This window comes from Phytophthora cinnamomi (assembly GCF_018691715.1).
Source record: "Phytophthora cinnamomi strain GKB4 chromosome Unknown Contig50, whole genome shotgun sequence".
NCBI lineage: Eukaryota > Oomycota > Peronosporomycetes > Peronosporales > Peronosporaceae > Phytophthora > Phytophthora cinnamomi.
In genome coordinates this window covers 1186286-1213030 of record NW_027150983.1, presented here as the reverse complement: position 1 = coordinate 1213030, position 26745 = coordinate 1186286, and the positions used below count along the sequence as shown (strand labels likewise).

The 26745-nt window shown below is 58.5% G+C and overlaps 11 protein-coding genes across 13 annotated transcripts; 6 read left to right on the top strand and 5 right to left on the bottom strand.

Moving 5' to 3' along the window:
- Nucleotides 1–1618: 1618 nt before the first annotated feature.
- On the top strand, nucleotides 1619–2128 carry IUM83_06692 (uncharacterized protein; the record flags this gene model as incomplete). Its single annotated transcript, XM_067930921.1, has 1 exon — nucleotides 1619–2128. One exon carries the CDS (start codon nucleotides 1619–1621, stop codon nucleotides 2126–2128), a length of 510 nt encoding a protein of 169 aa, XP_067789707.1.
- Nucleotides 2129–3176: 1048 nt separating this feature from the next.
- On the top strand, nucleotides 3177–6091 carry IUM83_06691 (putative vacuolar protein sorting-associated protein 35; the record flags this gene model as incomplete). Its single annotated transcript, XM_067930920.1, has 6 exons — nucleotides 3177–3378; nucleotides 3453–3576; nucleotides 3659–4316; nucleotides 4863–5603; nucleotides 5681–5803; nucleotides 5879–6091. The coding sequence occupies 6 exons, from the start codon at nucleotides 3177–3179 to the stop codon at nucleotides 6089–6091; spliced, it is 2061 nt and encodes a 686-aa protein (XP_067789705.1).
- A 527-nt stretch (nucleotides 6092–6618) lies between these two features.
- IUM83_06690 (Stress-induced-phosphoprotein 1) lies at nucleotides 6619–7518 on the bottom strand (the record flags this gene model as incomplete). Its single annotated transcript, XM_067930919.1, has 1 exon — nucleotides 6619–7518. One exon carries the CDS (start codon nucleotides 7516–7518, stop codon nucleotides 6619–6621), a length of 900 nt encoding a protein of 299 aa, XP_067789706.1.
- Nucleotides 7519–7924: 406 nt separating this feature from the next.
- IUM83_06689 (NADH:ubiquinone oxidoreductase, NDUFS6/13 kDa subunit) lies at nucleotides 7925–8347 on the bottom strand (the record flags this gene model as incomplete). Its single annotated transcript, XM_067930918.1, has 2 exons — nucleotides 7925–8140; nucleotides 8216–8347. The coding sequence occupies 2 exons, from the start codon at nucleotides 8345–8347 to the stop codon at nucleotides 7925–7927; spliced, it is 348 nt and encodes a 115-aa protein (XP_067789857.1).
- Nucleotides 8348–8489: 142 nt separating this feature from the next.
- On the top strand, nucleotides 8490–9600 carry IUM83_06688 (Aminotransferase, class IV; the record flags this gene model as incomplete). Its single annotated transcript, XM_067930917.1, has 3 exons — nucleotides 8490–9141; nucleotides 9215–9370; nucleotides 9443–9600. 3 exons carry the CDS (start codon nucleotides 8490–8492, stop codon nucleotides 9598–9600), a joined length of 966 nt encoding a protein of 321 aa, XP_067789856.1.
- Nucleotides 9601–9850: 250 nt separating this feature from the next.
- Nucleotides 9851–12440, bottom strand: IUM83_06687 (Interferon-induced guanylate-binding protein 1; the record flags this gene model as incomplete). The annotated part of the gene is made up of 2 exons (XM_067930916.1): nucleotides 9851–11865; nucleotides 11951–12440. The coding sequence occupies 2 exons, from the start codon at nucleotides 12438–12440 to the stop codon at nucleotides 9851–9853; spliced, it is 2505 nt and encodes an 834-aa protein (XP_067789862.1).
- A 156-nt stretch (nucleotides 12441–12596) lies between these two features.
- IUM83_06686 (CAAX prenyl protease 1) lies at nucleotides 12597–14066 on the top strand (the record flags this gene model as incomplete). Its single annotated transcript, XM_067930915.1, has 1 exon — nucleotides 12597–14066. One exon carries the CDS (start codon nucleotides 12597–12599, stop codon nucleotides 14064–14066), a length of 1470 nt encoding a protein of 489 aa, XP_067789861.1.
- Nucleotides 14067–14357: 291 nt separating this feature from the next.
- On the bottom strand, nucleotides 14358–16810 carry IUM83_06685 (putative poly [ADP-ribose] polymerase 2; the record flags this gene model as incomplete). Of its 2 annotated transcripts, XM_067930914.1 has the most annotated exons (5): nucleotides 14358–14470; nucleotides 14642–14852; nucleotides 15223–15405; nucleotides 15481–16218; nucleotides 16313–16810. In XM_067930914.1, the coding sequence occupies 5 exons, from the start codon at nucleotides 16808–16810 to the stop codon at nucleotides 14358–14360; spliced, it is 1743 nt and encodes a 580-aa protein (XP_067789865.1). The 2 variants fall into 2 exon arrangements, with proteins under 2 accessions (XP_067789865.1, XP_067789866.1); XM_067930913.1 differs by having other exon boundaries at nucleotides 14358–14852.
- A 955-nt stretch (nucleotides 16811–17765) lies between these two features.
- On the top strand, nucleotides 17766–21726 carry IUM83_06684 (Bifunctional aspartokinase/homoserine dehydrogenase; the record flags this gene model as incomplete). Of its 2 annotated transcripts, none has more annotated exons than XM_067930912.1 (3): nucleotides 17766–18119; nucleotides 18257–18503; nucleotides 19046–21726. In XM_067930912.1, 3 exons carry the CDS (start codon nucleotides 17766–17768, stop codon nucleotides 21724–21726), a joined length of 3282 nt encoding a protein of 1093 aa, XP_067789864.1. The 2 variants fall into 2 exon arrangements, with proteins under 2 accessions (XP_067789864.1, XP_067789863.1); XM_067930911.1 differs by having other exon boundaries at nucleotides 18257–18581.
- A 172-nt stretch (nucleotides 21727–21898) lies between these two features.
- Nucleotides 21899–22636, bottom strand: IUM83_06683 (Calcium release-activated calcium channel protein; the record flags this gene model as incomplete). Its single annotated transcript, XM_067930910.1, has 1 exon — nucleotides 21899–22636. One exon carries the CDS (start codon nucleotides 22634–22636, stop codon nucleotides 21899–21901), a length of 738 nt encoding a protein of 245 aa, XP_067789859.1.
- Nucleotides 22637–24171: 1535 nt separating this feature from the next.
- IUM83_06682 (Fatty acid amide hydrolase) lies at nucleotides 24172–26712 on the top strand (the record flags this gene model as incomplete). Its single annotated transcript, XM_067930909.1, has 1 exon — nucleotides 24172–26712. One exon carries the CDS (start codon nucleotides 24172–24174, stop codon nucleotides 26710–26712), a length of 2541 nt encoding a protein of 846 aa, XP_067789858.1.
- Nucleotides 26713–26745: the final 33 nt, after the last annotated feature.

The following is a 26745-nucleotide window of genomic DNA, read 5'->3' as shown; positions in this document are numbered from 1 at the left end:
TTCGGGCACACCGAAGAGCAAATCCTTTGCCGGTGTTGCCACGTTGAAGCTGATCTGAATCTCCAGAATTTAGAGCTGGTTTAGACGCGCCCGCTCTAACCGTACCGTACTGTACCAATTTGATCTGACCCCGTCGCGCCTGGCACGCCTGCTGATTTAACGGTCCGCCCTCTGTCGATGATGCCCCTGGTGCGGCTGTCGAGCTGCGGGTGATCAACGCGTTGTCTTCGACAGCCGACCCCATCGCACTGGGTCTTCCTTGCTCCTCTCTGCCGATAGCACTCGCCAGAAGCAATGTTCCGAGTCCCTGCAGTCAAGTGGGGCTCAAAACAGACGCTCGATCGCTTGGCTTCGCTGATCGACAGGAGGTTCTGATTTAGCATGGTGTTGTGCAGAGTTGTCACGGATGCCGCACATGCTGGTGAAACGCGCAAAGCCGCTCAGCACGCTCCTCCTGAGGAGTGTTCCCTCTGCGCGCTCCTGGCAAAAAGGCCGCCAGCCATTGTCGAGACTGCACTGAGGAGCGCGTTGACGCTGGTCAGCGAGCCGAGACAGCGTGAGCAGCGCACGACCATCGCCGGACCGCAGTGCTCGTCGGAGCACCAAGGCAAGCAGATGAGCCCCTCCCCGCTCCGCTCTTCAGCTCCGATCTGACGGCACATCAGATTTAGATCTGAGGCAACCCAGATCCGCGTGTTTCTCCCACTTACAAATCCCGACTTTCACATCCAGTGATCCTCTCCGTTGCTCGCTCGCTCGCTTGCCCGGGTCGCAGGTTGCGGGGAGCAGTGCCGCGAGATAAGTATTCGGTCTTTTTGAAAATTGGCGCCGAAGTTACGTGTACGATCGGAGGCTCATTTACGTCTGACCACTGCAAGTAAGCGCTGATGCAAACTGGACGGCGGGTCCAGCGAGCGCCATCTCCAACTGCGGCCGGAAAGCGTCACCGCATGCGTCGCTGTAATGCCTCCGCGTTCCCAGCTGCCCGCGTCGGCAGAAATCGGTCATAAATCATCGCTGGGAAGCTCCGCCTGGTGGGTTTGCCTGGAGCGATGATGTCCAACCCCGGTGACGCCCGCGTCACTCGCGCTTGACGCCGCAGCTGGGCCCGCCTGGACGCACTCGCAGATACTGGCGCCCGTATCATTCATTCGACCTTGGAACAACGTCCGCCAAGTGTGACTTACAGGCGGGGGCTTGCGATCCCAAGCTCCACTGCGCGCTTGGACCGGAGCCGCGCTGCCCCGAGGCTGATTCGGCCGTTGCCCACACCTTCCGCGAACGCCGCGGCGCCACGACAATCGTCGACGCAGGCCCTCATTTCCCCCAGGAAAGACTCGACACGCCCCGGTGCGGCCGTTATGACCGAGTCTGAAACGCCAAATTATGAACGCGCGGCCGTTTCTGTCCTTCCGAAGAGACACGGGCGCGGCCAATCGGAGATTGCGGTTCAGCGGGCAGAGACCGAGCAGCGCCCCAGCTGGCGGTCGCCACATCATTCGCGCTTGATGCAGGCCGTCACGGCGGCGTGCACTTGGAGGCTCCATTACTCAATCGGCGCCCGAGCACAGCAGCAACAGCAACAGGTTCCAGACACAGCAGCAGCAGCAGCGGCAGCATGTCCACGCCGTCCAAGACCAACAACCCGCGAGCGACCGCCATGGCGCAGCTCGAGAACGCCGCCCGCAAGCTGACCATGTACTCGCGGGCGCTGCGCCAGCAGCTCGCGCGGCTCCGCGAGGAGGTCGCGGCCGAGAAACAGGCCGTGCTCACGTCCGAGGACGACGTGAGCGAGTCGTCGGCGCGGCTGCAGGAGATCGAGGAGCTTATGGCCAAGCTACAGCTCGAGATTGACGCCCTGCGCACGCTGCCGCCCTCGCGCGACGACGGTAGCCTCGCCGCCCGCGAGCAGGAGCTCGAGGAGCTCGAAGAGGAACGCCACGAGGAGCTGGAGCTGCTCGCGCACATCCAGATCATGCTACAGATGCACCAGCACGCCCACGGCCGCATGCAACGCATGATTGCCGCGCTCACCAAGGAGCTGCACCGCGTGCGACAGCGCGAGGAGGCCGTCGTGCTCGCCGCGCTGCGCAGCCGCATCGTCAAGGCCTTCGCCCCCAAGTTCTAAGGCGCGCCGAGAACCCCCGCCAGTGCCAGCCAGGCCTGGAGAACGACACCGACCCACGACGCGTACCAACCACCCGTAGTAACCAACCAGCCCCGCAGCGACAGCATAGACGCTAGCAGCTCACCTGCGGGGCTTATTTATTCGAACGAAATCGAATTTTGTGTTCTAAGTTTTATATCAGGCTCAACACGCAGCCGGCACCTCCGCGTTTTTGTGTGATTTTCAATCACACACATCACTCGGAATCCTTTGGGTACGCGGTTGAACAACTTTGGAGGAAAAAAAATATCCTGCATTTTAGCGCTAAGTAAGGCTAGAAAAACTTCCCCGTAGAGATTGAGGAATGGCACACCGAGCTGCAGAATAGCTTGCTCGCTGCATGGAGGGATGGATGCAACCATGCAGCTTATCGAGACTTGGAGCTGAAACGAGGTAGGTAGTTTATTTGCTGGGGACAAGGCTCGAAGAGTGCGGCTCCAGCATGCTTGCACAAGGAGTGTGCGCGGACGCCAAGACTTGCAGCAAATACGTGCACCGGAAGCTAACAAAGCGAGTATGTGTAGCGAGCGTTTCATGATTGTTCGCAAGTTTATCATTAACGGGAGAGTTCAAAGCAAAGTGCCATGGTACTGCAGAGCAGATACATATTCAGCGGCCCAACTCGTTACGCTCTTGTTCGTACTGTACTTGTGGTTGCACCTACGGGTGAATCTGTCGTGACTCACCTCTCATGCTTGCTCAGTAACATTTGATGCCAGTCGCGACAAACCGAAATTCTGAAGACCTCCGCAAGGTGCCAACTCCACTGCTGGTTTGTCTTCGGCTGAGTGGTCGTTTGCTGCGGGCGTTGCTGAGGCGGGACAAATGCTGTGGTTCACGGCTGTAGTAGGTAGGTTCATGGTTTTTCGTCCTGTTCTCGTTTATTACCCAGTCGGTTACTGTAGCTATTTGGACATGATTTAGACCGTCCAGATCTGGCGCGCCAACTGGCGCGATCAGTCGCGCATCAAAGCTGGTTTTCTTTGAAGAATCTTATCTTGGGTTGGCGATGGCGCTCGGGGGCTTCGTGCTGGACGAGCAGGGCGAGGAGGACCTGCTGCGCGAGGCGCTGCAGACCGTGCGCGACCAGGGCTTCCGCATGCAGCGCGCCGCGGACGCGGGGGACCAGCCGGCGGTGCTCAAGCACGCGGCCGAGGTGCTGCGCGAGCTGCGCACGAGTCTGCTGTCCCCCAAGAACTACTACCAGCTCTGTACGCAGCCGCCAGTGCTGCCACTGCAGGGAGGGGGTTACTGGGTTACTGACGCTCGCGTGCTGTCCCGGCAGACATGCAGGTGCTGGACGAGCTGCGCCACTTCGAGAGCTACGTGGAGGAGCAGCAGCAGGCCGGCGCCTCCATGCGCGTGCTCTACGAGCGCGTCCAGAGCAGCGGCAACGTGCTGCCGAGACTGTAGGAGCAGGCGCGAGCGTTGCAACGCGCCCAACGGGACGTGGAGACTGACGGACAGTGCTGTCTACTGTACTTGTTGCAGGTACTTGCTGGTGACGGTGGGCTCCGTGTACATCAAGTCCAAAGAGGCCCCCGCTCGAGACGTGCTCACGGACCTCGTGGAGATGACCAAGGGCGTGCAGTACCCGCTGCGCGGGCTGTTCTTGAGGCACTACTTGTCGCTCAGTGTGCGGGACAAGCTGCCCGACACGGGCTCCATCTACGAGCAGGCGGGCGGGGGCACCGTCAGCGACGCCATCGACTTCTTGCTGCAGAACTTACGGGAGACCAACCAACTCTGGATCCGACTGCAGCACCAGAAAATTGGAGGCTCGAGACCGTTGGCTGTGCGGGAAAAAGAAAGGATGGAGCTGCGGCTGCTCGTCGGGACGAGTCTCGTGCGGCTCAGTCAGATGGAAGGAGTCACGCACAGTGTCTACATGGAAAAGGTTCTGCCTCGGCTGCTGGATGATGTCGTGTTGGCGTGCAAGGACTCGATGGCGCAGCAGTATCTGATGGACTGCGTTATCCAGGTCTTCCCGGACGAGTTCCACCTGCAGAATCTTGAGCGGCTACTAGATGCCGCGGAAAAACTTCAGCCGAACGTTGACGTCGCATTGATATTGACGGCACTTCTGGAACGCCTGACCAAATTTCGAGAAGCACAGGGAAGTGTCACCAATGCAGGGCAGCAAGTGGAGGTGGATGACCGAAGCAAGCTTGAACAAGAAGTGCACGACGGGCTTAAAGTTTTTCAGCAAGTGATGAGCACGACTACCAAGTTACTGTTACGCTCATCACGATATGTCGCGGGAAGCGGTGAAGCACCTAGCCAAGGTGATGGTGCAGACGTGCACTTGACGTCTGTGCTGCCATTTTTCGTGACGTTCGCCACCTTTACTCTCGCATGGATGGGTTGCAACAAGAATGAAAACCCAGATACGACTGCGGCACAACAGCAAATAGTTTCCGGGTGTTTAACGTTCTTGCGCGAGCGAACGGCTTGGCGAGTTGACAAAGATAAGCAAACCCGACAATTCGTGGTTTCGCAGCTAGAGTCTCTCGCGCTCACCCTTCTTCGAGCACTCTCCATCCAGGACCTTATGCAAGTCCCAGTGCTGCATGACTTGCTTGCGCTAATGCCATGGCAAGGCGCTTGGAAGGATGTGGCTCTGGCTTGGATTCGTGTGCTACTGGCACGGCATGAACGTGTTCACAACGAGAAACAAATGGATTTCTTGCTGCAGGTGCTGGCGCCACTTGTGCGTGACGACCCCAACGAGTTGCCATCACCACCTCCAGCGACTGCAGTTGAACCAGGGAAAAACAAGACTGCTGAGATTTTTGAAGCAGAGCAGCAAACGCTGGCCAAGGTTGTTCATCTTGTGTCCAATGACGACCTGGATGTTAGATTTCGTGTATTCTCGGTGGCGCGGCGTGCATTCCTACAGAGCGGTGTCTTCCGTATTCGTTTCACGCTTGTGCCGTTAATTTACCAGTCGCTGGCGCTTGCTAGAGATCTCGCGGCTCACTCCCAGGAGAAAACACAAACCGAAGGTCAAGAAACTCAGGCCGACACCGAGGTCATTGAAGCTGGTGGAACCGCCAAGACTTTTGTTACAACTCCTCGCGAAGTTCTTCAATTCGTTCATGAAATGGTGACGGCATTAGCCTCCAAGCAGGATGCGCTGTCCGTATCGTGTGTCCACCTATTTCTGCAGTGTGCTCTGGTGGCGGATGGCTGTGCTTTTGAGGCAGTAGCATACGAATTCATCACGCAGGCATTCATCGTGTATGAGGACCAAATCACGCTTGCACGTGAGCAGTGGCGCGCTCTTGAACTTATGGTGGCATCATTGCGTGCCACCCGTAATCTCTCGGGCTCAAACTACGAGGTGCTCGCCACTAAGACCACACAGTACGCAGCCCGATTGCTCAAAAAGAATGAGCAGGCGTTGATGATTTTGAATTGCGCACATCTTTTTTGGGTAAGTGGTATCGAAAGGTGCTGGATATGTCTAGTATATTTACCTTTCGTCGTGTCACTGTGCCCATTGTGATACAGCATCCGTCTCAACAGGATGGAAAGCGTGTTCGTGAATGCCTTCAGCGATCGCTACGCATTGCGGATGCGATTAAGGACACGACGTCAAACCAAGTACCGCTTTTCTTGGAGATATTAGAGGCGGTACGCTTTTGCTTGCATTGATTTCTATCAAGTATCAGTGGTCTCACAGAACTTCTTCGAATTATCGCCATGTAGTATTTGTACTTTTATGAAATGCAGACACCTGAAGTGACGCGCAACTACCTAGTGGGACTGCTAGCTCTCGTGAAGGATCACTTGGATAACATGGAGCACGGTCAAATGCGCAGGGAGGGGGAGTTCCGCTATCGCGCCATTGTGCGCTATATGGACGCATTAGACATCTCTGATGATGCGGTCTCTACCTCGTCGTCCTCTTCGTCGCGGTAGTATCTATACAAGATTGCGTGTGTCACCCCTGATCGGGTGTGTTCTACTAATGATGATCTAATGCGGTGGACACGCTGGCTTTCATTCCGTTGTTGATTTGTTGTGTTTCTTGTGGCAATCTTGGAGATCCGCTGTCTTTTGAGTGTACCTCTTCGTTGTTTGACTCAGGTAGCTGCAAACCGATGGGGATCGATTCGGTATCTGTAGATGGCGACCACGAGTGCATCAATGGCCGTACAAGTAGATCCATCGCTTGCCACACTTCCTTTGCTGCACCATCACAGCCAACATGCAGCTCTATGTCTACTGACGGATCACGGAGAAGGTTCTGCATACGCTTACTGCCTGGGTGTGCCGCCAGAGCTTGCTGGAGCTTGCCTGAACTCCGCAACTCGCTTTCTCGACCGCGAAACTCATCGTTGCCATAAAATACGGCACCCGATACGAACACTCCAGTCTACACTCATGTACAGCAAGACTAAATGGTTAGACCGGTCGACGCATGAGGTACGCAAGCGAGATCTGCGCTAGCAACTCACAGATAGCATGCGGAGGGCGACGAAAAGTTCACTCAACTCTTTACCAGACAGATGATTGAATCGCACGACGACAGCAGCATCGTGGGTAATCTTAACCAAGGCAGGCGCACTTTCATGAAGTGCTTTAGCAACGCACTTTATCGACTGTTGGACTCTCGCGCTCTTGTGAAGGTGATGAAGCCGTCGGGATGCGGGGTGTTTGTCGAAAAAGCCGCCATCTGAACCAGGGTGCGTCGAGTACACTGCATCTCCAGTCTCAGCGTTCATGAGAAACCCCCGCGCCACGCAAAGAGCTGAGGAGCTTTCTGTCACGGAAGCTGCCACGTCGTGACTCCACGACACGATCGAGTTCTGGATGCCCCGAGCACTCGTTTCCATGACAAGACCGACAAAATCGTTCTGGAAAGCGACGAACTCGTCCAGGGTTCCATCACAACCGTCAAACCCGCCCAGAGCGCTCGTCAGCGTGTACTCTTCTGCCTTCAACTTGGCTTGCTCGAGACCCTCAGCTGATAAACGCTCGATGTCGGCTCGATAGCACCGAACGAACTCCTGCAGGATGATCAAGCTCTTCAGTCGTGCAAGCTGCAGTGGCAGAACTTCTGTAGGGAAGTCCCCCTTATCGCGTGACGATGTTGGCGGTGTGGCGCAAACTATAGCAACCGAGATCTGTGCGGCCACGTCCGAGGACACCAAGACGGTGAAGCCGTTTTGCAGCTCGAGGTGTCCAAACGACTGCGCCTGAGAGAAGTGGAAGAGGCTGGCGAGCAGCATCGCGAGCTGCGGGTACCGGAAGGGTAGAGTATCGTCCTGGTCCCACAGCAGGAGAATGCGCCCCGACGTCGTCACGATCAAGCAGGCGAAAGCCGAGGAGCTTCCGTCGGGCATCCTAACGACTTCCTCTTCGACCAGATTCGTGAATGGGTCACCTGCTTCAGCTCATTCGCGGCGACTAAGCAAACACACTGCGCGAGCCTGCAACGTGTGAGGGAAACTGCTGTGCACAAGCTCGCACTTTGGTTGCTATTTCTGTTGGTATGAACAGCACGTTGCACTTAGTGCCTAGCGAACTGCGCCCACAGCCCAAGATATCCGTCCTCCTGCATACACGTCCTAGCACCATGTACCCGCAGCCACTTTCTGGCGGTACGGGCCGACCTGCACCGCCAGAAAGCCAGCCAGCAACAGCGACGCACTCCCGTCTCTCTCTCTCTCTCTGATGTATTTACTTGATTGTTGGTTCCTCCTGAGCTCCGTCAGCAGCAACTGCAGCGTCTGCGTCTCTGCAGCGCGCCTAGTGGGCGTGGTAGCCCTCCTTCATCTTGTATCGCACGCCGCAGTACTTGCAGGTCTGCGGGGTGTGGTGCTCGCGCGTGTCCAGCTGGATGTACTCGACCGGGTGGCCGAGCGCGCCGCCGCCGCCGTCGCACACGGCCACAGTGCCGGCCACCTCCACGATCGGCACCTTGGCGATCCGCTGCTCGGCGTCGCTGCGGTGGCGGTTCACGTCCTGCGGAAGGCGGCAAAAGGCAGCGAGTTAGGCGCGGATTTGGATTTAGGCCGGCGTTGCGGGCTTCGTGCGCACCTCGAACGGCGTCTTCAGGTCGTAGATCGTAGAGAAGCGCGCGCTCTGCACACGCACGGCCGACGCGGCGGCGCGGGGGGCGCACGCGCGCGCCGCGGAGGCCAAAAGCGCTTGGGAGCTTCGACGCAGCATCTTCCGTCTGGTGGTCCGTCCGGTGACTGTGAGGCGGCAGAACGTGGGGCGAGTGCGCTGTCACCAGACTAAGTACGATTGCTGCCTGGATTTGTGTGCGTCACACAAATATCATATTTCAAGGACGACGACGACGACGAGGATGACGGCGCTGGTGGCGGAGCTTCTGGGCGCTGCGGCGGCTGATGGCGAGAGGTTGGCGGAGGTTTCTGTGCACGCATGTGACGACTACGCTTCTGCAAAGACATTCTTGCAGTCGCGGCCGGCGGGCGTGTACACGTGCGCGCGAGCAACGGCGCTGACGAGAGCGTCCTCCGAGCTGTCCAGTGTGCTGGTGGAGTGGTCCTTCCACTTGCAGCGGCTGCGCGGTGGTCTCGTCACGGTGGACAGAAGTGTCCACCAGGACACGTTGAAGTTGGACAGACTACAGACGGCCACGGAGCTGCTGGCGACGAAGGTGCTGGCAAGGTGGCAAACGACTGAGACCGAGGACGGGATGCTGTCCGTGCTCTGGTACTCGCTGCCGAGCGCTGCGGACTACGCCGTTGCGGTGCACATGTGCCCCATGCCCACGCCCAAGTGCCTGGCTTCGACGGTGCTGGTCTACGGAGAAGGCCGCGACAACGCTCGGTGCAAGCACACGCTGTGGATTCAAGACCGGGTGCCCGTTGAAGAGCACGTTGCTCAGCTGGTGGAGTCTCGAGGCGAGCCGATCCACGAGGTGCTGCTGAGCAAAGCTGGGCCTGGAGGCGATCGACTGCTGCTGGAAGGATTGATCACCAACTTCTTCGTCGGTAAGTTGCTGCTATTCGTAGGGGAGGCAGTGGGTGCTAGGGAAAACTGACTCGGTGCTTCCGATGGTTGCAGTGAAGGATGGCAAGCTATACACAGCAAGCGACGGTGTACTGGAGGGGAGCACAAGGGAGTTAGTGTTGAAAGCTTGTCGTGATATCTCTATACCGGTGGTTCTGGAGGCACCCAAACTGTCAGAGCGAGACTCGTGGCAGGCGGCGTTCGTAACAAGTACGTGAAGGTGCAAGAGCTTGGGCTGAGAGATGATCGCAGCTCTCTGACTGCTGTTGCTATTGCGTGCAGGTGCCGTTCGTGTTGTTATTGATGTCACACGCATGTTGTGTGAAGAAGAGGGAGGTGACGGGAAGGTACTTCGTGAGACCTTGATTCCGAGCGACACCACCGGCTTCACTCAAAGGATCAGAGACCAGATATCTTCGAGGCGCATGTATCTCGACTAATCCTACTACGTAGTAAGTTAACGCCGTGGTGACAGGTTCAATTCCTCCTTTCTCCCTTTCTCGTTGAGGAATAATAGTCTCGAACGGTCATAGCAAGCGTAAGCGCAACGCTGTCTGAAGGTGAGCCGAGCATATCGGTAGGCAGCACTACCGTAGATTGCATATAGTGTAATGGACAGCTACGCACCAAGTCCCATGCTTCTAGCTACAGAGACTGGCGCTGGTTGATAAACGTGCTTCGCTTCGTTCTTCAAGATTGTCTGCACATGTCGTTACTCTGGGGGGATTCATCGCGAGCGAGCGGACTTGCCGAGCTCGTGGACGTATCGTCTAAGGAACCGAATCGGACTGGAACCGAGGAGCTATTCGGCGTCAAGGATTTTGTAGAGTGCTGTGCCGGTTGGTGTTCACCCGCGGCGGCGGCAGGGGCTTGCATCAGTGGAAGCTGAATTAAAGGCATCGACTTGAAGAAGTCGCGGCTAGCAGCGGCAGAGGCTCTGGCTGCTTCCTCCTCAGCCGCGAATACAGCCAGTCTTTCTTGAATATCTGCCATCTCTTTATCCAGAGAAGCGTTTTCCGATGATATGGCCTTCATCTCCTTTTCGTGCGCAAGTTTCAGGGAACTCAAGTCCTTCTTTGCTTGAGATTTCAGCTGGCGCTCAAACTTAGCCTGCTCCATCCGCATCGCGTCGATCTTTTTGGCGTGCTCGTTTTGCAGCGCAAACACCTTCTGCGCATGTTTTGTCTTCTTTTGCACAAGCTCGCGCTCCAACTGCACAATTTGTGCCATTAACTCCTTTTGCTGAACGAGCAATGACCGCTCTTCCTTGTGAAAATTGAGTTGCTTTTCCAAAACTCGAGCAGCGGCAGCAGAAATTCCCTCCTGGCGTTGGCGATCCGCCACGATAGATTTCTCAAGCTCCTCAGCTCGACTGCGCGCCCAAGCCAGGTCACTTTCTGCGTTTTTCATGCGGACTTCATGCTTTAAGTTCATGGTTGTGATCTCGGTCGTTAATCGCTCCAGCTCGCGCTTTTTGCTGTTCAGCTCACTGTGCAACACGCGACGCAGTTCAGAAAGCTTCTCTGTAGCCTGTGCTAGTTGCTCCTCGTACGAGTGCTTTTGGTTGTTTGCCAATGTCGCTGTTTCTGTGTCCTGGACCTTAGCATGCTCGTAAGCATTATCAAGCTGCTCCTTTTCCTCTTGCCAGCTCTGCATGTGCTTCTGATACTGGCGAAGAACCATCGCACCCCACTTCTGAATGGATGCACGCACGGACTGCAGCAAAGCCTCCTCTAGACACGAATGAACTGCTGGCCCGCTTCCTTGTTGCATGTACTCGTCTAGAGCGCTCCGCAAATCTGACTTATACTGCGTCAACAGCCGGACCAGACCATCAGAAAAGTCGTCTCGAGGTCTTTCAGCGAGTTCTGTGGCCATATCCTCGAGGTTACGCGGGAGAACACGCTCGAGAATCTTCATACAGATTTCTGCAGATAGTGTTGTGTTACGCTCCAGAGTTGCCTGGAAGTCAAGCTTCATTTGCGAATCCAGCTCAGCTAATTTGTCCTTGAACAGTGTTTTCTGCAGTCGCTCCGGAAGGCTTGAGCGCACCTCGCGAAGATGCGCCATGGCTGTTTGAATACCGCGAAAATGCGCGAGCTGCAGCTTTCGCTCACTCAAAGCTCTCTCACCATCGTTCCCTCCTTCTTTCTCAAAACTCTTCACCGCTTGCATTTCAGCTATGTATGTCTGTTTCGCCACTTCAAATGCCTCGCCTACCTCCTGCTCCAGCAGCGTGTTTGACGCTGTCTGCATCGCAGGCAGCCGGCCAGCATTGATTGCATCCAGATAAGCTTCAAGCACAGCAACAAACTGCTCCGAGCGCAGTTCGTGTCCCATCAACTTCTTGACTGGGAGCTGCTGAGCATTGTCCGACAAATAATTCTCATACATGTCATCAACAGCTTCGACAAATTGCGTGCGCAGCTCGCTCCTGGGCGTCTCTGGCGGCACAACCTCCGTCCCAATGCCTTCCACCGCACGACTCAACACCACACAATCTCTCGCAGGGAAATACGACTCCAAGTACATGCGCAGCATGTTTCGCTTGGTCGCTGCCTCTCCATAGCCGCTTTCGGGGGCCAAAGACTGATCGAAATACTCTCTCGGCGTCAGTCTTTGCCCATCGGAGCCCTTGAGCCACTTGACCTTGAAGTTCCTGCCCAGCCAGACGAACTTGGGGGCGTGTTCGTGAAACTCACTTGCTGCACCTCGCACAAGGGACACAAGAACCCAGCTGTTAGCGCCTATAAAGCCAAGTACCGAGTCCTAAGAGCTCCCTGCACTCACCGACGGCCTCTTCGTCCTGCATGCCCTTGATCCTCAGCACTTGAGCCACCTTCTCCACCCACTGCATCCTCTCCACGGCGTCCGCGTCGATCTCTCCATCTGCGTTGTACAGCAGAGCGGACGAGAGCAGCAGCAGCAGCGCCAGTCGCTGGTTCTCCACGTTTTCGGCCTCCTGCGCCGCCCCAGTGGCCAGGACGACGCGCACAGTGTCCGTTGCCTTCATATCGTCCCCTTGAGGCAGCCACAGCCACAACAGCACGTTGCTGTTGCCCTCAGAGGCAGCGGAGAAGTCCACGTCTTGAGGCTGCAGCAGGGTGTTGAGTAGCAGGCGTTTGCCCGTCGCTGGAGGGCCGAACACGCCCAGAACGCCCACGTGCTGGGCATGGATCGAGAGCAGAGCGTCCCGCGCATCGGGTGATACCTGCAGCGTCGCGCCAGTGTCGCTGGAAGCCGCGCAAACTAGCGGTAACGCGCGCCATGGAGCCGCCATCGGAGCTGCTCGCGAGTGTCAGTTGCCTTTCCCAACTGATTTTGACATGCAAAATGGGTACGTCAAAAAAGGGCACTTGGTGCCAAATTATAGGCCATCAAGTGTCGATTGGACCCAATTTACGAGCTCCAGTACCCAATCGTGCCACGTACAACAATGACGGAGCTCTCGTGGTGGGAGGCGCCGCTCTTCCGCGAGCCTGGCTGGAGGCCCAGCGCCAGCCCCGTGCCCTACTTCCAGGCCGCGCTGGTCTTCATGACGCTCGTCTTCGTGTTCGAGACGTACTTGGACGTCCGCCAGCACCGCAAGCTGCACGACAAGAAGTTCCCGCAGCCGCTGGCGGAGGCGATCGAGGGTCTCGGCAGCTACAGCTTCAAGAAGAAGGAGGAGAAGACGGAGAAAGAAGAAGAAGAAGAAGAAGGAGAAGGAGACAAGACGCAGAAGCAGGAGAAGGAGACGACGCTGCTGGAGGCGACGCGGGCCAAGTTCGACAAGAGCCGCGCCTACGGCCTGGACAAGAGCACGTTCGGCTTCGTCAGCGGCGGCTACAACCAGCTGGAGGCCACGGCCTTCCTGCTGCTGGGCTACCTGCCCTTCGCGTGGACGATGAGCGGCAAGGCGCTGCTGGCTCTGGGCCTGGACGCGGACAACGAGATCTACAGGGCGCTGATGCTGCTGACCCTCACGACGCTGCGAGACACGCTGGTGGGGATCCCCTTCGGACTCTACTCGACCTTCGTGGTGGAAGCGCGCCACGGCTTCAACAAGCAGACGCTCGGTCTGTTCTTCATGGACAAGATCAAGAGCTTCATGCTGTTCGTCGTCATCGGATTCCCGGTCACGGCGGCCTTGATCTACGTCATCCGGTGGGGAGGAGAGTACTTCTACATGTACGTCTGGGCCTTCCTGTTCGTCTTCTCCGTCGTCATGATGACGCTATACCCGGTTCTCATCATGCCGCTCTTCAACAAGTTCACGCCGCTGGAAGAGGGCGAGCTCCGCACGCGCATCGAGGCGCTGGCGGCGAGCCTCAACTTCCCGCTCACAAAGCTCTTCGTCACGGACGGTTCCAAGCGCTCCAGCCATAGTAACGCCTACTTCTTTGGTCTGTTCAAAAGCAAGCGCATTGTGCTGTTCGACACGCTGCTGGAGCAGGCCACGCATGATGAGATCGTCGCTGTGCTCGGCCACGAGCTCGGCCACTGGAAACTCTGGCACACGGCACAGGGCTTTGTCATCCAGCAGGTGTACATCCTGGCCTCGTTCTACGTTTTCGGCCTTTGCATGAACGATGCCGAGCTGTTCGCGAGCTTCGGATTCGCTGGTGACTCGGCCAAGCCCGTGATCATCGGTTTCCTGCTCTTTTCGCAGACGATGTGGGCGCCGGTGGAGCACGTGCTGTCCTTCTTGATCACTCTGAACACGCGCAAGAACGAGTTCCAGGCTGATGCGTTCGCTGTGGACCTCGGCCACGATGTTCCTCTCAAGTCGGGCCTGACGAAGCTCGCGATCGAGAACCTGTCCAACATGAACCCGGATGCGCTGTACAGCGCTTACCACTACAGCCATCCGCCTCTCGTCGAGCGTCTTAACGCCATTACTTTGCGTGCCAAGAAGTCGCAGTAAGATGCAAGACTGCAAGACTGATGTTAGGCGCTCGCTCCAGCTAGTTAGCAATGCAATGGCACTAAGATCAATCGCAGTCATGCTTCGGGTGGTAACCAATTCGTTTTCTACTCGTTGAACCTACACACGCACAAATGTATTTACTTCGAAGGTTAACAACACTACACAGCGCATCGTTGCTCTCCTGGAAGCAGCTCATCGTGTCCTTCCTGGTCTGCGTATCCCGATGCACAGGAGAAGGCAAGGGCCAAATTCTAAGCACGCAGCCGTACGCTTCATCGTGTTTCGCGGTTAATAAGGGCTCCTGGCCAGCACGACGTATCGCATCCGCGTCTGGCTCGGGTTGTAGATTATATACTCACTGTGGTGCAGCCCCGTTCGCTCCTCCGGCTGGACTGGTTTGCCTACAGGCCACACAGCACCGTGAATGTCCACAACCTCTCCGGCAGAGTCCGGCCGGCACGACCCAACGCCCTTGCAGCTGTGGTAGTAGGCCCCTTTTGCTCGCCCACCAGCTCCTGTGTGCACAAACTGCTTCGCATTGTCGTCCGAGTTCAGCATCTCTTTGCTCTCACCTAGCGCCACCTCGCTTAAAGCGAACACGCACTGGTTGTGACCATTCGTGGGCCGGCAGTGGCAATACGCCTGCGCTTTCGTCACCTTGTCCGTGAAGTAGAGTCCTTTGCCAAAGGTTCGTCCATTTGACGCCACCTCGGGCGGCGCAATTCGCAATCCTTCCGACAAGATGCCCAACCAGTTTGCCAAATGGCTGCCGTGCCAAAGAATCTATGGCAACGGAGCACCGCAGCAGCGGTTAGCGCCACCGGATTGAGCAAACACAACATAACCAGCAACCAAAGAAAATCAAACTAACACAAAACACTCAGCGCCTTACCCGTCGGTTGGCAAATTTGCGGAAAGGCTCAAATCGCGTCTCCTGCTCGGGCTTCTCAACACGGAAGACTGACAGCAATTGCAGTCGGTCCTGCTTCCGCCCACAGCAGTTTGAGTTGCGGATATACGTCTGAATTAGCGCAAAATCGGGATCCGAGCTCTTCACAGGTTGTAGCTCGCACTCTAACAAATCGTAACACTCATCCAAATAGTTCCTCGAGGCACACCGCCGCGCCACCGGCTCATGGGCCATTCCACGCACACTAGCTCCGACTTCAGCCATTAGTTGAATCTTCTTGCCTAGCTTCACCATTGTATCAATAACCTCCAGGCGCGAGTGGTGTGGAATAAGCGAGTAAAAGTGGCTACTCAAATTCGTCAGCCGCGCCCGAGACACCTGCCGACTGCGCAGCGCTTCGTATATCTCCTCCAATGTCTCGTATCCCTGTCCACAACAGAACAAATGCGTAAGTCTTTCCTCTTGCGCACAATAGATATCCGGCAAGTAACATCGACGTACGCGCTTAATCGTTGTCTTGGACAGACGTCCGAGTGGCAACTTCATGATGGCGTCACCCAGCAGGTCATCGGTCACGGTGTATGCGTAGGACAGCTCCGTGTGATCAGCAATGAGCGTCAGGAAGTCCTGCACCTCGGTAGGTAAGCGAGACTGTGGCGCAGTCGCACACGCGCACGTAGCCGTCTCTGAAGAAGCTGCGCTGGCAGTGTCGCCGTCCGAGTTTGCATACAGCCAGTCTAATTGGTTGCTCAGCGACCGTCTTACGCCTGTTGAAGGCGTCGCAGGCGTCGTCGATGCAGCGGAGGAGTACGTCGTCCACATGGCAGCTCGGCGACGCTTGCGGCTGGAAGTCGAGGTCAGCGGCAGTGGCGGCGGCGATGTCGGTACCAGATCAAAGTCGCGGAAGCTGTCTGCATTGTCCATCTCACCCTGGTTATCCGCCAGCGCGCTAGTGAGCGACTCGGAGTACGGCGTTCCGGTGGAGTAGTCCAGCTCGATCCACGTGTAGCTGCCTTCCTGGTATCGCAGCGCATGGCGCTCGTCCCACTCACAATTAGTGTTAGACGCGAACAAGGTGCAGAACTCCAGCGTAACCTTCTCCGCGCTCGGGAAGGGGCCTGTGAGCGTCGTTTTGCCTGCACAGCCGACGCGGCCCGCTCTCGTCCAGAGGTAGAACTGCTTCTCGAACTCCAGGGCCTGCAGCGCGATGAACTCGCTGTGGTTGTTGTGCACTCGAGCCTGCACACAGCACCGCCGCCCAAAGCACAGCCACAACAGCCAACGTAAGTCTCTTATTCAATCTACCAGCAGCGCCAGAGCCAGAAACACCTACTCGCGTGAGCATGGCGTCGTAGAAGCTCCCCGCATGCCTCAAGACCGTCGCGCGGCGCTGGTAGGCCTCGGGCAGGTACGGGTCGGGCTTGATGAGCTGCTGCTTGTCCTCGTCGTCCTCCGACTCGGTCTCGCTGCCGTGCAAGCAGCAGTTGGTCCTGCCGCCGTCGTTCTCGGCGTCGTCCGCTGCGTCTGCGTCTCGCTCGTCGTCGTCCGGCAGCTGCAGCTTGACGGCCTTGGCGCTGCGGCGCGACGTGACGCGCTTCTTGAGCGGCGGCGACAGCACCGGCAGCTGCGACGCGCCCAGCTGCGAGCGCGTGCTGGCAGCCACGCCCGAGCGCGCCGTGTGCACGCGCGGCGGGTGGACGCGGCGCGGGCGGGTGGGCGTGGCGGGCGCCGGCGACAGCGACGGGTACGGGAAGGGCGAGGAGCTCATGGCGGCGGCGGCGGGCGACGCCTTCTTGGCGGAGGCCGCGGACGCGCGGCGCTTCTTGGCCATCGGCGGCGGCTTGTGGGGCTCGGGGCGCGGCTGGAACTGAACTGGGGCTTCCTCCCTTCTTCGGCTCTGGCGGGTCTGCTGGTCCTCTGGGTCGGGTCGAAGGCGCCGCGGCACTTGAAGTTTGTATGGCTTCATACAGACACGAGGCGAACGGTTTTCAGAGGATCGGCGTTCTCGTGTGAAAGGACGGAGAAAGGGATGTGCAAAGCCCCGCTCGGCGAGGTGCGGGGACCCCGTGGGCGCCGGTATTTACGTGCGCTGTTGTACAAGGATGTACTGTGCCCGGATATGCAGGAGAGGGAGGCTGCATTTGGCGGGTCAATCACTTGGACTAGCATTGAAAGGCATCCCGACAAGCGGGCGGACGCCAGTTTTTTGGACGGACACGACACGAACACGCACGCGCACTGGATCGATTCGATCCCCGGATGGAGGAAGGATCCGGCGACGGCTGCGAGAAGGCGGTCTCGGCGAAGCACAGCAACGAGAGGAAGGGTGCGCAGACGACGAGTCCGGCGTGGACTTGGGCGGTGCCAGACGGCAAGTTGCCTTTCAACTTGCACAAGTCGCATGTTGAAGGCGAACTCAGATCTGATAACCGACCCGGCTTTCACACTTCAAGGCGCCACCATTGGATGAAAGTGGGAACTAGATTTAAGCCAATACCATTTCTGTATCAGGCCGTCCTTCGTGCAGCGTTGACGATAGGTAAGTCTGGGGCCGTAATGGCATGGAAACCATAGAGCTGCACCACATTGAGGCTACACGTGTACAACATGGAGTTTATACGTGGATCTAACAACGGCAAGGAGGTGTAAAGATGTTGAAGTTGTTGCTCTCTGTGTGCGGAATTTTATTGGCCAGAGATCCAAGCTTTTCAGCCAATGCTGTTCTGGTGTCACAGCGTCGAGGGATACTAGTGACCAGTAGCACATTTCATCACGAGGCGGACGACATGGCGGCGGTGGGGGCCGTCGTAGACGCCGTCTTCGGCTCGTACGACGTCAAAAACACCAAGCAGTGGCGCGACGAGGACCTGCTGTACCGCGAGCAGGAGAAGCAGTGGCGAGAGGACTCCATCCAGCGCGAGTACGAGTGGCGGCGCGCCGACCTGGAGCGCGAGCGCCGCGTGGTGAAGCTCGAGAACGAGAAGCGCATCATCGACGCGCGACACCGACAGCTCGCCACCATCTCGCAGATGTCGGCGCTGCTCGCGGGCTTCACCATGTCCACGATCGTGGAGGTGCAGATCGCGGAGTCGACCAGCCAGCCAGTGATGATCGCGTACGGCACCGTTTGCTGCCTCGAGGTCTGTCCGCTGCTTGGAAGAAATGTGACGAGGCGATGCGCTGCACACGCGGTGCCTCGCTTCGCTCTGGTTGAAGTGGTTGGCGTGCATAGACTGACGTGGTGGTGTTTGATGTTGCTCCTGTTGCTGTGCTGCAGTTTATAGTCATGTTGATGTGCATGCTGACGTGCACGGCGCTGCTGCTCGCGCTGACACGGTTTGTGACGCATACACTGGAGGGCGAGGTGCACGCACTGTCGTCCCTGGAGCTGGACGTCGTGTCGCCGTTCTACGGCTGGTGGCTCCGCAAGTGCGAGCGCGAGTGGATCATGGCCTACCACCTCTTCCGACTCGGGCTGTCCCTGTTCCTGGGGCAGGTGACGCTGCTCGGCTGGGCGGTCTTCGGCGAGTGGGTGGCTGCTGCCTCCTGCATGACGGCGCTGTGCGTGCTCGCGCTGGCCTACTTGGAGCTGCGCGTCGCCAGTCGGTGGAGATACCTCGTGCGGTTCCCGGAGCAACAGACGCCGGGATCGCCCACATCAAGGAGGCCGACAGTCGCGTCACCTCCAGCTCCCCCGCCTCATTCGCTGACGCCATAAACAAGTTCATTTCGAAGCGAGCGAGCGCGAGCAAGCAAGTGGTGCAGAGCGCGGGGATGCCCAACCTGTGGTGGGGATCTTGGCTGCATGCGCGACGCCCCGCCTCTGCGGCGTTCTGTGCCCATGCATTTTCTTGTGGTGTTTGCACAAACTCAAATCTGAAGTATGTGTTCTCGCAGGTACTTATCCATACAATTGCCAAGAGAATCGGTCTATGTCCGGTCTGTGGAAATTAATACAGCACAAGCTACGTCACTGCTTCAGCCGGTGAAGCGGCGGCCCAATCATTAAGCGAATAGCTCCGCGAACCGCAGGTAGAACTCTCTCTCTCTCTCGCGACGATGGCAGACAAGTTCGTGGTGCACAAGTTCGGCGGCACGTCCGTGGGCAGCGCCGACTGCTTCGCCAAGGTGGCGGACATCGTGTCGGCGCTGGAGGCCCCGCGCGTGGCCGTGGTGGTGTCAGCTATCGGCGGCAAGCCCAAGGTCACGGACCTGCTCATCTCGCTGCTGGAGCTGGCCAAGCAGCGGCGCACGGCAGAGTGCGAGGACATCCTGGCCACGCTGCGCAAGAAGCACCACGACGTGGTGAGCACGCTGCTGCCGCCCGAGGTGGGCGAGCCCATCGAGAAGGCCATCGAGCGCGACCTGCAGTCCGTCTCGGAGCTGCTGCGCTCCATCTCCATCATGCAGGCCTACAACGACAACGTGGTGGAGTTCATCTCCGGCCACGGCGAGATCTGGTCGGCCAAGATCCTCACGGCCGTGCTGAGCCAGAGAGTGCAGAGCGACGGCAAGAAGCACCACTTCCGCTTCGTGGACGCCCGTGATTTCCTCACGGTCGAGCCGGACAACGAGCACGGACCGGTGGTGCAGTACGACCTGTCCACGCAGAAGATGCAGGATATCCTCAAGAGCGGAGAGGACGGCGAGCTCACGCACTTGGTCGTCACGGGCTTCATCTGCAGTACGACCGAGGGCGTCATGACCACGCTCAAGCGCGACGGCAGTGACTTCACTGCTTCCATCTGTGGCCGCGTGCTGCACGCCAGCAGCGTGACGATTTGGACAGATGTGAGCGGTGTGCTGAGCGCCGACCCGCGCCGCGTGCCCGAGTCGCAGATTCTACCCGAGATCTCGTACCAGGAGGCTATGGAGCTGGCGTACTTCGGTGCGAAGGTGATCCACCCGAAGACCATGGCGCCTGCTATCGTGGAGGATATTCCTATCTACATTCGGAATACGTTTGAGCCGGAGCACCCAGGCACGAAGATTTCGCACCGCAAGAAGGTGGAGCTTAAGCGCACCTTGTCGAACGGCGCCCCCACGGCGCGCAACATCGTGAGCGGCTTCTCCACTGTGGACGACCTCGCGCTGTTCAACATCGAAGGCAGCGGCATGGTCGGCGTGCACGGCACGTCGTCACGGCTATTCAGCGCGCTGGACCGCGTCAAGGTGAACGTTGTCCTCATTGCCCAGGCCAGCTCGGAGCACTCGATCTGTTTCGCTGTGCCTATGGACTGTGCCGAGATCGCCAAGGACGTGATTAACGAGACGTTCTTCAAGGAGATCCACGTCGGGCACATCGACAAGGCCGAGTACATCGCGCCGATCAGTATCATTGCTGCTGTCGGCGATCAAATGAACCAGACCCCTGGCGTGTGCGCCCGCTTCTTCGGCGCTCTGGGCCGTGCCAAGATTAACGTGCTCGCCATCTCTCAGGGATCGTCGGAGCGCAACATTTCGGCTGTGGTGCGCTACGAGGACTCGGCCGCTGCACTGCGCGCCGTGCACTCGTCGTTCTTCCTATCGGACCAGACTCTTTCCATCGGTCTGATGGGCCTTGAGTTCGGTGAGGACGAGACTAACAGCATTGGTGTTGCTCTGCTTAAGCAATACCACCAGCAGCGCGAGTTTCTCAAGCAGCGTTTCAACGTTGACATTCGTGTGCGCGCTATCGGCACTCACATCACGTCGAAGATGCTGCTCGACTTCGAAGGCGACATTACGGAGGAGGCCCTGGCGGCGCGTAAGGACGAGTTCGTGCCTTTCGACAGGAATCAGTTCCTCGACCACGTGTGCGCCGACCACCTTCCGCACTGGCTCATCATCGATGTTTCCAACAGCTCGCACCACGTGAAGGACCTGTACCCTCAGTGGCTAGCCCGCAAGGTGCACGTCATGACGTCCAACATCAACGTCTCGTCGGCCTCGACGGAGCAGCATAACGCTATGCAGCAGTTGGCGATCGAGAACGAGCTCACGTACGACCCTGAGGCTACGCTTGCCATCGGTGTGCCCATTTTCAACACGATCCAGAACTTCATCCAGACCGGTGACGATATTCAGCGGGTAGAGTACTCGGGCAGCCGCTTCCTGCACGCCGTCTTCGACGCCGTGTTCGCTCTGCCTGAGCCTGCCAATGCTGATCTGGGAGCCATCATGAAGGATCTCATGGAGGAGTACAAGAACGAGTTCAGCGTGCGCGACATCGTGGACGATGTCATGGGCGTGCGTAGTGCCAAGAAGGCCATCATGATCGCGCGTGAGATGGGCTTCGACATTGATATGAAGGACGCCGACATCGAGAGCCCGTGGGAGGCGAGCGCTACGGTGGCGGGCAGCCAGGACGAGGTTGGCGCCTGGAGCTATGACTTCTTGCTAGAGCACCTGGTGAAGGCGAGCGAGCCATTGAAGCAGCAGATCGCCAAGGCGGCGGCTGACCCGAAGCAGGCACTGCGCCTGCGCCAGATGACGTACATCGACGCGATCTCTGGCAAGATCTCTGTGCGGGTGGAGGCCCTACCGCCGACGCACTCCTTTGCATCACTTAAGGGCCGTCAGGGTGGCTTTGCCTTCTACACGCTGCGGCATTCACTGCACCCCGTGGTGGTCACGGGCCCCATCGCGGACTGCTCGATCACGGCGGGCTCGCTCTTCGGCAGCACGCTGTTCTTGGCACGGAATTGCGGTGCGCGCGCCCACAACTGCGGCCACAAGCCGTGCAAGCCTTCACTAAATAAGAAGTAGGCAAGCGCAGAACCCCCAAATGGTATGCACATGAGCCGTTAGTACATAGAGAAACTCATAAACGTCAAGAAGTGCCATGTTCATCAGTTTGTAGCTCACTACTCGTATATGTGATCACGACGGAGAGGACACGGTGCTTCTGCTTCCTCGATAAATATTGGCGCCGCTGCGGCTACGGCAACGGCACACTCATCCGTCTGCCACTCTTCGAAGACTTGACCAGGTATCGCCAGCGACTGGCGATCCGCAAGTTGATGTACAGCAGTCCGCCCACACAGAGCACCGACATCAAGACGGCCGCGATCGTGGACCTGATGAACACGATCCAGCTCACGAGAGCGATCTCCACCAGGAAGAAGGACGCGCCGGCACGGAAGAGCTGGTAGGCCAGCAGCCACTCCTGCTCGCACTTGCCAATCCACCAGTCCGTGAAGGGCGACACGGAGTCCAGCTCGAGGTCCGAGAGCTGCCGCACCTCGCCGTCCAGCGTGTGCGTCACGAAGCGTGTCAGCGCCAGCAGCAGCAGCATGCAGGTCAAGGTGCACAGCAGCATGCACAGGAACTCGAGGCAGCCGACGGTCCCGTACACGATGAGCAGCGGATGACTCGTGTCGCTCTTGAGCGACTTGATCTCCTGGATGAACATGATGGCGAAGAAGGCCAGCATGGCCGACAGCTGCGAGACGGTCTGCAGCTGCTGGTGGCGCGCGTCGATCAGCCGCTTCTCCGACTCGAGCTTGGTCACGCGCCGCTCGCGCTGCAGGTCGGCGCGCCGCCACTCGCTCTCGCGGCGGAAGGCGTCCTCACGCCACTGCTTCTGCTGCTCGCGGTGCAGCAGGTCCTCGTCGCGCCACTGCTTGGAGTTCTTGACGTCGTACGAGCCGAAGACGGCGTCCACCACCGCCGACATGGCGAGCCCCTACGACGACTGTATCGCGATCGCGACGGAAGCGCAAGTACTGTTTTAGGAGCTAATTTCGACCAATGGGAGCGCCGCCGTGTTCAGAACTGACGAATCTACTGCTACAGTGTAGTACTGTAATAGATAGCGGACGAGGTGAGCTCTATCGTTCCTCGCGGCATTAGGCCGCATTAGCTCGCTCGGCAGCGTGGCGCGGCCAGCGCTCTCGGCGGGACGCAGTATCCGCTATGTCAGGTCGCCGTACCGCGGCATGCGCGACGAGTCGATTGCAGCACTTGCGGTGCTTCGCATAGTTGTCTGTTTGGCCGCTGGCCACCGCGCTGGACAGTTAAGTGAGCAGCTCGCGGGCTGCGTATTGTCAAGGCCGGCCGCACCACGTGCACGCTGGCTGCGGCGAAACAGTCCATTCTGGACATGCCGTGTCGGGAAGAGGGCCCCCGCCCCGAGTCGCAGAGAGGGTTGCGGCCGCGTTTCGAGATCGTCTAGTGGTGGTTGTGCCGCCGCTTGAAAATTTGAGCCCCGCACACGCGCAGCGGATTGTCTGCGCGAGCGCAGCTTTCGCTCCACCAAAATCGCAGGACGGTATCTAGTGTTGCAGCGTTCCGCAGAGGGAACGCTTGATATCTGTACACTTCAACGCGGACGGGCCCGTTCGTTTACAGGCCTGGTATCCAGGATATGCGGATTTTCCCGCCGCAATTCGAACAGAGAACGCTGCAGTGAAGCCAAATGCTCGGTCCAAAATGAAGTTCGGCGCTGCTTGGAGCGCAAGCAATCCAGCTCGATCTTCAGCTTTGGGCCGGCTGCGGCGCGATCCTCAGCTTTGCGAGTGAAGTTTACACCACGTCACAACGACGGCCTCGACGTTGCTGGATTGGAAATCCGCTGATCACGACGCCGAACGTATCAGCGAACGCCGCCTCGCTCTATGGGCCTCGCCGCGGCGCGCGACCACATCCAAAAGGCAAAGGCGGGCAGGAAGGAAGCGCACCGCCGGCCTACGCTTTGCACCATTGACTGCAGCACTAATTTCCTGCTTGACTCACATGTGAGATTCGGGTAGGGCAATGCCTAATACGCTCTCTCTGAAACCATCACCACGTGTTTCCGGGGCGCCTGCGGTAGGATCAGGGGCGGAGAACGGGGCCGGGCGCCTTCGCAGCAGCGCGCATGTACAGTGTGGGGCCCACCCTCGTCCTGCGCTATTCTCGGCGGCCTAGATAGATAGAGGCCGTCATCTCGCCGGCCTGGTGCGAGGCCGATTGTCTGTTGGCGGTTGGGGGGTCTTTGCTGCTGTTTGCACGCATAGTGAAACCAAGTCACGATGCGACGCGGTAGGGCTCGGTTGAAGTCAGCAAGAGTGACGGTCGCCGGTGCAACTCTCCACCTGTTACTGCCTCAACGGCTTGCACCCGGCGACACCCTGTCACTACCGAATCTGCGCGCTAGGGCTCAGGTCGGTTGACGCAGCCAATCAGCACGAAGGCTCTGAGCCATTCCAGGCATCACCACTCGATAGCGGCATGGCGCACGGCAGGGTCTCGCGCGCGGTGGCGCGGCTGCTGCGCCCGTTCCACCGCCACCAGCGCAAGGACGAGCAGTCGCCGCCGACCAAGCAGCAGCAGCGCGGCTCCATGTCGTCCACCGCCACGTCGTCCACCTGCTCCACGACGTCCTCGCGCAGCAGCGCCGGCGGCGCCTTCCGCGGCTCTTCGGGTTCGCGCGCCTTCACGCTCAAGACCGACGGCGACGGCATCCCGCACAGCGTCATGATGCCGCCCGCACTCTTCCGGCAGCTGCGCGCGCTCACGGAGCAGGCGGCGGCGCTGAGCTCCGGCGAGCAGCTCCGCGCGAGCCACAAGGGCTTCGACCCGTCGCTCTCCACTGCGTCTCGGACCACGCTTCGATGGAGAGGCGACTTCAGCACCAAGACGCTGGACAAACTGGTCGTCATCCTCACGGAAGACGACGCGGACGGCTTCACCAGCTCCATCGGAAGACGATCGGCCAAGCCGGTATCGCTCGACACCGCGGCCAAGGCGATGCTCCAGCTGTGGACGGACTGCATGCAGATCCTGGACGTGCTGGCGGACGGCGCCACGCCCGAACCGTCGCTGAGGCACACGGTCGCCCATTCGCGGGACCTCGCGGTCGCTGCTGCGGCGGAGAAGCGCCGCCAGCTGGAACAAGCGGCGTTGACGCTGCTGGCCCTTGTCATCAGGAGGCAGGAATTTGATGCGTTGCTCGTGGCGGTGGGTCACGGCGGCTGCAAGAGCCACAAGCCCACGGAGGAGGCAAGACACGGCAAGGGGCGACTGTCGAGACGGCTGTCCCGCACCTCACGCAGGTCGCGAAGCGTTTCCACGACCGCTAACAGTGGAAATCGTTCGTCACTTTCGGCAAAGCCGACACGCCACTCGAAGAAAAGCAAGCGCGCCGGGCAAGACCGCAAGCTCTGCGACCTGGTTCACAGGCTTTTGGAGCTGCACCAATCGACACTGCAGTATGCTTTCGAGACGGTGCATGGACCGATTGATTCCAGTGACAGCAACGCAGAATTCAACTCGTTTGACCCGCACCAAGAGCTGCTGGCGGCGCTGGTAGCAACGAGTTACATGCGTGTGCCGAGACTGCGTTGCCACATGCTTGACAGTCTGAGCGATCTGACGCCGGCGGCCTCATTCACCAGCTCGAGGTCGGTGTCGCTCACGTTCATGAGCTCGCGAACTCGCGGCAAATCCTTTCTTGACGACAAGCTGCGGTTGACGCCCTACAACTGGCACCTCAGCATGTACCCTCAGTGTCAGAACTTGCTGACAACCGTGAACCGGGAGGATCGTTGGGCTTCCTCAGTGCAATTGCTGCAACAGCTGATGGCCGACACGGACGGCTGCATGCTGGTTCTCGCCCAGATCTTTAAACAACTCACGGGTCAGCAAGTCTTCGGACGCACTGACTGGAAGAATATCCCCGGTGCGGACATCCTAAAGGACGCGACCCTGGAGATCACTAAAAGTTTGTTCCAGACAGAGCTCCAGCAACGCGAGCCCAAGTGGCAAGACACTGTCGAGGAAAAGGTTGGCAATGACACTGCGTCCGCAAGTGAAAAGGAACCTCAGCCGTTCCGTGACTCCTTTTCATTGATGGACGGAAGCCTGGAGGAAATTGACACGCCGACCGCATACTTCGCTGTCCAGGTGACAGCAATGATGAACGAAAACGCCGGGTTCATTCACGAGTACTTGATGACGATCCTACGAGCCACCAACTACATGCTGCCGCATCATGTCATCCTTTGCCTGCAGTACATGGAGAAGCTGATGTTGGAGTTCCCGGCTTTCTTCGTGAATGAGGCACCAGCACAGGACTTCCTGGTTCTGGCCAACATGGACACGTCCAACCCCCGCAACCAGCCGCAGAAGGAGCACTCGTGCGCTGATGTGGACACTCTTCGCTACGTATTTTCGTGTTTGCTGGACTCGGAGCATTTCGAGATTCTCAAGGCGACGGAGCTGTTCCTGCTCAAAAACTTTATGGGCTTTTCAGTCTCGCTGCAGCTACAGCTCACGGATCTGTTTGCAGCGCACGTTAAGAGACTTTTCTTGCACTGGAACCGCGACGTGCGCTACTGCTACTACCACATCCTGCTGTACTTGACGTATCCTGGCAACCGCCTGGTACTTGGAGCCCGATCGGACGAGGCTCTCATGGGTGCTGAAGCAGCTCGGCTGTTCGAGATCCCAGGACTTGTGCGCTCGGGCGGCACCGCAAGCTGGGATGCATTCGACGTCCCGCTTCACCAGATTGTCACGCGCTACACTCAAATGACAAAGCGTCGGCCGCGCGCTCGGCAATCAAAATGCTGGGTCGATGCTGTGCCTTGGACTATCGTGCAACGCTCAGTCACCGAGTACAAGACCCACGTGAAGACCTACTTCGCCTACGCGCAGCAGATATCGATGCATCAGCGCGTACCCACCCCCGTCTTCTCTGTGAAAAACGGAGAGGACGCCCCCTCTCCTGCCCCTGCCGACCGTCCTCGACAAGCGGCAGTACTAGCCTGAATATAGGATAGAATCGTACGGCATGTGCACCAT